Source organism: Alosa alosa, chromosome 6, assembly GCF_017589495.1.
Source record: "Alosa alosa isolate M-15738 ecotype Scorff River chromosome 6, AALO_Geno_1.1, whole genome shotgun sequence".
Classification (NCBI taxonomy): Eukaryota; Metazoa; Chordata; class Actinopteri; order Clupeiformes; family Clupeidae; genus Alosa; species Alosa alosa.
The window spans coordinates 20466044-20473986 of NC_063194.1; the positions used below are offsets into that span (position 1 = coordinate 20466044).

Sequence of the window (7943 nt, forward strand, 5' to 3'; positions counted from 1 at the left end):
GTGGAATGAGATTAGTGATAGACAGACACCACTTCAAAATGAAAAGATTAGGTCCAGTGCAAAGATTAAGGGCCATATGGTTTGAACGTCAGAGGTTATCTCATAGCCTATAGGCCTTCCATTCACATCTTCCCAAACCAGCTAAAAAGAGAAGGAAATAGAATTCAGGATAATTACAGAATAAGACTGACCATACAAACCCATGGCTGCAAGAGGAGGAAGAGTTAATCCCAGAGATAGTTTGTACATTCAAATACGATTTGCGTCCAGAGAGAAAGGGAGGAGGGGAGATAAAGATGGCACATCGGGATAGCGGAGATTAAGGGGAAAAAACAAAGAGGGAGAGAGAGAGAGAGAGAGAGGGTGGGGGCAAGAGAGAGGAGGGAGAGAGAAGGATGGTGCGCAACAGTCATCCCCTAAAGGTGTCTGCAGAGCATCCATAAAAGTGAAGAGAGGGAGGCTGTTTTTGTCGGGTAAGTTCGAGTGTGCTTATTTTACAGATATGGAATTGAAAGAAGAAAAACAATAGCTTGATTTAGTCAATTATGTTTATATACAGACTTGCCTGTGTTGTGGTGAAATCAGTGCGCAATGAAGTGATTGTTCAAAGATAAAAGCATGAGTTCCTCGAGAATATACTAAACGATCACAAGGCACATTTTAAATTTCAGTAGTATGTTAACTTGATGTTTGGATTTGGTCGCCTGTTCATGGAAATATATTTATTTGCCAGGAATGTAGTGGGCAACGATGTAAACTTTGAAACGGGGCAAATGTTTGAAAAGAAGTTGTAATCATATTTCGCATGGGAATTTCATGGCGAATTCCATGTATGGAGCTATAGTAGCCCTCTTTTAACTTGTTATTTATATGTTTTTTGAGGCGACATGTTCGGCGCTTTAGAGTCATGACAGTTGACTAATCCTTGGATTCTGCGGTTTTCATCTGTTGAGTAGGAAAAAGCGTGATGAGAACTAAATCTATCCGTCCTGCTGTCATTGCGCACGGCTCGGCTTAAAGCTGCACACGCGAGACCGGTGCTCATGCGTGTCCAAGCCAAACAGACAACTGCCCCGCTCTTACTGTCACCTTTATTAAAACGTGTTAATGAACACGTTCTGTTTTTAGTTTCAGAACTTACAGAACCCTTGCTAAACAGCATTTGTGTACGATTGTGCCATTTGAACTGTTGGCTATTTGTCTGCTGAGGGCAAGCAGTTGACCTTCTAGGCCGTGCTCGAGGAAGATAAGCCCCTCAGCCATTCACAGACATCGGCTGTCAACGGTCACGCCAGTAACACCCACCCCTATGGCTTGATACAATATCATCCAAATGCGTGAGGGAAGGAGAGGACTGTCTATTAGCCCTCTGGTTACTCCATAGTGCCTCACACTGAACTCTTAACCATTAGCCAACATGTTCCAGTCTAAAAGTGAAAAACAAGTCCAGTTTTATTTTATTTTATTTTGTATTATTATTATTTTAACATTACGTTTTATGCTTTAACACTATGGTAAATTCCATCCCTCCCTGCTTTCTCCAGTCTCCCAGTGATATTTTAATGATCCATGGTAAGACCTGTCATTAGATGAGAAGGCAAAGAGTGGTTTCCAGAAGACCATTCTGTTCTGTCCATTTGCTCTCTGAAGCACAAACCACTCAGCCCATTTCAGTTTGTGAAAAGTAGGTTCAAGTGCACCATCTTGGTCAAAGGTCCGGATCACGCAGATGGTCCAAACTTGACCAGGGGTCACCACCACTTACAGTCCAGCCTTCCCCTATATAACCTTGACTTCTGACAATCCAAGCCTGTTAACCCGCTCATAATCTTACACGTCTGGGACACCCCCACCCCCTCCTCCACCACCTACGCATCACACACCCTTTTACTTGGCACAACACACCACCACCGCCTCCGCATGGCTGAGGACTTAGTGGGGAAAATAACAGGAGTAGGGTCAGCTGACAGATCCATTTGCCCAGGGAGGGGCACAGCTCTGGGAAGCAGAACACTCACCGTCCCTGATTTACTTAAGCCTGTGGATTACCTTTGCCAATTAATCTCATTACATGCCACTGGGGAGTGCAGGGCTGTGCTGTCTGTGTGTGTGTGTGTGTGTGTGTGTGTGTGTGTGTGTGTCTTTACATGTCTGTAAGCAGCAGGACAGATTCCAAAAATATATGCCTGTGTGTGGTTTGCCATGTATGAACCCACATGCAATGTCAGTTGAGAGATGCAGGTCACACTGGATGTTATTTGTCAATATGAGCATGAGAGTGCGGACTGAGTGTGGAGAGTGTGTGTGTGTATGTGTGTGTGTGTATGTGCATGTATTTATAGGTTATTTTATTAACATACGGATTAGTGAGTGACAAACTTGGAATCTCTTAGCACTTCATCACTGACACATCACTTCATCACTGACACACACTGACACATCACTTCATCTCTGACACACACTGACACATCACTTCATCACTGACACACAAAGGAGGTAACTAGAGGAGTCGAACAGTTGGCCAAGAGAGTATTAGAGCAAAGAGCAGAGATGAAATGTGGAGAAACTAAGGATTTACTGAGACGATTAATGAAACCTCACAACATCAGATTAGTTTGCCTCTGTGTACTTACAATAGTTTACAAAAGTCATTTAATTGCATTTTCACAAGGGAAATGTAACCTTAAAGCAACACAATGTAGTTATTTTACCTGAAGGTAATGGCACTATGCAATATTGTTGATGCAGGTCCATGATCCTTTTGCCATTTTAGATTAATTAGGTACCCCCTTAGCACTAAATGGGAACATTGATAAAAAAGGGAATTCCTACATTGTGTTAATTTAATCTGAATTAGAGATGATATATAAAGACAAGCTACTTATGTGAACTGCTCCCCCCAGCTGCCACGATGCGACTGGTCAGCCTGCAGCAGCGGGCGCGGCGTGCGGCGGAACCGGAGGAGGAAGCCCCGCCCCCTCCGCCCCCACCGCCGCCTGTCCACAAATCCAGCCACAACTTCCTGAACATGAAGAACAAGTTCTTCAATGAGCTGGACCACCTTCCTAGTGAGTAAACCCCATCACACACTTTGTTTGGGGTTGTTTGGGGTTGTTTTCTCTCATATGCATACAAATGTATACACACACATTGCATACAGTAGCAAGGCAGGCCTGGCAATTGGCAACTACAAGATAGGATACCGTGAGACATACCCTAAACAACCCAACAAAAACTATTTTTCCATAAACACACTGCTCTATGACCTGATAGTCACAAACACCTTGAGATGCCTCATTGCATTTCTGCAGGATGTTAAATCACTGACAACTATTCCATCAGTACCTTTCAGTCAGTCTTCCCAGTTGATTTTAAGGTTGTGACAGAAAGTCCTTACCGCATACATGCTAACTTTAACACTATGGAACATTTTCTCTCTCCCATTCCATCTCAACCTGTTCTCTCATACCAGACCATAAGCTCAACTGTAAGTGGATCATTCATTTTTGTCACCAAGTCCACCCATTTATTAGATTAGATTAGATTAAATTCAACTTGATTGTTCATACCTCCAACCACCTTCCCTCCCCACTAGTGCTCAACTCTCTAGTCATGTTCAGCTGTAGACTGCCATTTCAAATTGTAGACTTGAGCTGAAGGAACCCTCTGTCCATAAACTACTGACTACTTCACGTGTTTGTTGACCCCACTGTCTCTCTCTCTCTCTCTCTCTCTCTCTCTCTCTCTCTCTCTCTCTCTCTCAGTGCCCATGTGGGCCATCGGGGCCATAGTGGTGGTGGTGCTGGCCCTGGTGGGCTGCTGCGCCTTTTGCGTCTATAAGAAGTGTTTGGGAGGGAAAAAGAAAGGGAAGAAAGTCCGAGAGAGAAAGGGTGGTGGACGCAGACGGGTGAAGAAAGAGAATGAAGGCGAAGGGGAGGTAAGGGGGGGCTAGAAAATGCAGACAGAAAGCCATGCTGAATCTAAGAACTAGAGAGAAGGGGGGGGGGGGAGATAATAACTGTATGATGTGGTTTAAAAATCTGTTCTTCAGGAGGAGAAGAAAGAGGGAGAGGAGGGGGAGAAGGAGTTCTATGGCAAACTTGAGTATTCGCTGGACTACAACTTCAATGACAACGAGGTACGTACGGGAACATGTGTGTTAAGATGTGTGCCTGTGGTGGATTTTCGTGGAAGTCTCCATTGGGGAGAAAAAGTGGATCTGGATTCTGGATATGGTGGCTCCATGTGTCCAGTGGACTGATTGACTTCTGTCTGTTTTCTGTGGGCAGCTCGTTGTGGGCATCCTGCAGGCAGAGAACCTGCCTGCCATGGACATGGGTGGCACCTCAGACCCCTATGTCAAAGTCTACATGCTCCCAGACAAGAAGAAGAAGTTTGAAACCAAAGTACAACGCAAGAACCTGAGCCCTGTGTTCAACGAGACCTTCAAATTCAAGGTCTGTGTTGTTACCTCTTTCGCCTTCTCTCTTTAATTCACTTGTTGTTAGACCTTCTCTTCTTCACTTCTCTGCCCAGTCTCTCCTATCCACTCACTCTCTTCACCCTTGTGTTTTCTCCTCTGCCTACCTCTTAACATTTCACCACCTCCCAGGTTATCATGATTTCCAATCTCTACCTCACTCCACTAAGTCAGCCCTCTATTGCTGCTCTTGTTGTTGTTGTTGTTTTGTTGTTGTTGCTGTAGTTGTTTCCAGAGAATGTATTTCTCATGAAATGTCTAAAGTCATATTGTGGTTCTCACAGATCCCCTTTAATGACCTGGCCGGTCAGACCCTGGTGCTGGCGGTCTTTGACTTTGACCGCTTTGGCAAGCATGATGTGATTGGAGAGATTAAAATCGCCATGAACAGCATTGACCTGGGTCAGCCAATCCACGAGTGGAGGGATTTGGATGGAGGAGAGAAAGAAGAGGTAGAAAATCTGCTCAGAAGCATCCAAACCTTCATATTTAGTATTTATTTAATATTTCCATGCATGTTTGTTTATGGTTCATGTGATAGTATTAATACATTACTTTCTGGTTTTTTTTTGTGATAGGAAGAGAAGCTGGGGGACATCTGTATCTCACTGCGTTATGTGCCTACATCTGGTAAACTGACTGTCTGTGTGATGGAAGCCAAGAACCTGAAGAAGATGGACGTTGGTGGCTTGTCAGGTACCCACGTCCTCTCACACAACACTCTCAGCAGTCTGATGTGTCATGTGACAGCCATTCTGGCTGTTACATAATGGTAGACTCACTCACTGAAATACACATTCTGCCAATTACAATCCTTAAAGACTCAATAATAACGCTCAAGGTTACATTGTGGGTTATAGGTTGGTTAGAATGGCTGCTTGTGTCAAACAAATCAGGCCTCATCCATTTCCCTATCTTTTTTCACAGATCCGTTTGTGAAACTCGTGCTGCAGCACAATGGCAAACGTGTTAAGAAGAAGAAGACCACTGTGAAAGAGAAGACCTTAAACCCATACTTCAATGAAAGTTTCAGCTTTGAAATCCCATTTGCCCAAATACAGGTACTGTCCAACATATTAGCGTTGATACAGCAGTGATGTTCTGATGATAGGTAGCTATAGATCTCTTCTGTGCCTCTAATGGTGACACACTCCCAAGTGACTCTCTCACTCTCCTCTCCTCAATCACACAGAAACTCCAGGTGATCATCACCGTTTATGACTACGACAAGCTGGGCAGCAATGACGCCATCGGGAAGTGCTGGATTGGTTACGGCGCCACCGGCGTTGGTCTCCGCCACTGGTCAGACATGCTGGCCAACCCCAGGCGTCCTGTGGCTCAGTGGCACACACTGCAGCCTGAGGAGGAAGTGGACGCCGCCCTCAAGCTTCCCGTCCGCTAAACGCTGGCCCCAAACACAGCCGCCGACACTACAATTTACCCTGAGCATCAATGGTAGTTCTAATTCTAATCTTGGCCCCATCTGCCAAATGCCAGGTCAAAGCACATCTGATGAGGATGCAGACGCAACCCCCAAAACATATCTTCCTATCCTGACTTTGAAGTTCTAACCCTCAACGCAAAGCTCAACACCAAACTACCATTTGTTAAACGCACACTGCTCAAACAACAGCAGCCAACATGACAAAGCACACCAGGATGTAGTCCAGAATTCCAAAATCAACTCCCTTCTTTTGCACACATCATATACATGCACATAATGTGTGTATACTGTACCCACTCTAGTCAGTTGTCTAACCTAGTTGCAAGACACCTGCAGACACCTCACACCCAGATCTTTATCCCTTAAGCACTGCTTCTGCATATAGAGAGGAGAATGTGTCATTACAGTAGCTTATGGTTTGCCTTGGAGCAACCTGCATCTGGAAAAGTCTCTCTGCCCTTTCTTGTATCCCTCCCTGCTGTTTGTATAATGCGTGTGCCCTCAGCCCTCCAACAGAACTATCCATTCTAAAACACAGAGAGACGTAGCATTAGACATGTTTTCATTAAGAATGAATATTTCTTTTAATATCTCTTTTGGATTATTTGTGTTGGTCAATTATATTTATGTGTTTGTGCGGTTGTTGTGGTTGTAAGTGTGTGTGTGTGTGTGTGTGTGTGTTTTGGCAGTATGTGTGTATGTATGTATGCATGCATGGTAATGTGTAGTATGCATATTTGTATTTGTATGTTCATCATTGTCTGAAAGAACTGTCTGGTTTGCCTACCATCCCTGAATGTACTGTTGCAACTGTAAATATTGTAGTGGAATAAACGATTCCATTATGTTAAAGTGATCTGATATCAAAACCGTTTAAAAGTCAAGAGATCAGAGCAAACATAAGACGAAATGAGAAATGAGATGACCAGCCTTAAAACAAAAATTAGAAATGTTGCTGTTGGTTGTGATTTTCCTTTTCATTCTTATCGTCAGTGCTACCATACAAACACTAAACTTTTCTCACATTATAATTCCAACATAAATATCTGCAACACAAAAATCATACCCAGTAGAGGAGCATACAGTAATTGCTCTCAATAGAAGAGTACTCTACATTGTCATGGCTGCTGCCAGGCGATTGGTGAGGTTACAGTGGTAGCAGCGCTGATGCTAAGAGTTAATCTGTCTCTCATAGTTCCAGACACAGCTCTGCCCTCTGCCAAACATGTGAGTAGGGAATTAGTATAGGAGAGAGGGAGAGAGAGAGGGAGGGGAGAGAGGGGGGAGAGATAGAGGGGAGAGAGGGAGAGAGAGGAAGACAGCAGATGGACACACAGCGATGGAGGGGTAGATGCGTGTTTAGTCAGAGAGGATAAGAAAAAAAGATGGACAGAGAGACAGAGAGACTGAGAGAAAATCAGGTAAAAAAACAAACAATTGTGGGTCCATGGTCCTGCTGTGAGGGAGAGAGTTTACACTAGTGAGAGTATGAGAGATGGGATAGATGTAGGAGAGAAAGTGAGAGACGTCATAACAATTTGCAGGGAGAAGGGGGGTAGTATTCTTACGCAACTAACCCTGTATTATCTATCTAACGATGCAGCAATATCTCTCTCTCTCCCTCTCTTTCTCTCTGTCTGTCTATATGTGGCCATTTTTGCTTTACGTTTCATCTGAGCCGTATAATCTAGAAGCCTCAGTAGATGTACCTGTTTCACAAGCATGTATCTCCCCAGTGTCAACATCTGCACCACACTGCTGGCTATCAGGTGTGCTGAGTCAGACCAGGCGGTCTGGTGGACTGAAGTTGTGAGAAGACTGGTCGTGAATAACATGAGGTTCCAGTTCTGGTGTAATTTACAACAGCTGTGCTTTTGAAGTTCAACCACACGAGGGCGCTAACAATATGCCAACTATACTGACTCGTCCATTTTTACTGGAATGAAAGAACCAGAGATGAGATAAAGAGAGAGAGAGACAGAGAGAGGGAGAGAGACAGAGTGAGAGAAAATAAAGTGG

The 7943-nt window shown here is 44.2% G+C and overlaps 1 protein-coding gene across 2 annotated transcripts; it reads left to right on the top strand.

The window, feature by feature from the left end:
- The first annotated feature begins 369 nt into the window (after positions 1–369).
- syt5a (synaptotagmin Va) lies at positions 370–6780 on the top strand. Of its 2 annotated transcripts, XM_048245797.1 has the most exons (10): positions 370–473; positions 2904–3068; positions 3473–3487; positions 3765–3937; positions 4052–4138; positions 4290–4457; positions 4765–4932; positions 5059–5176; positions 5408–5541; positions 5673–6780. In XM_048245797.1, exons 2-10 carry the CDS (start codon positions 2912–2914, stop codon positions 5880–5882), a joined length of 1230 nt encoding a protein of 409 aa, XP_048101754.1. In that variant the 5' UTR covers positions 370–473; positions 2904–2911; the 3' UTR covers positions 5883–6780. The 2 variants fall into 2 exon arrangements, with proteins under 2 accessions (XP_048101754.1, XP_048101755.1); XM_048245798.1 differs by lacking the exon at positions 3473–3487.
- The last annotated feature ends 1163 nt before the right edge of the window (positions 6781–7943 follow it).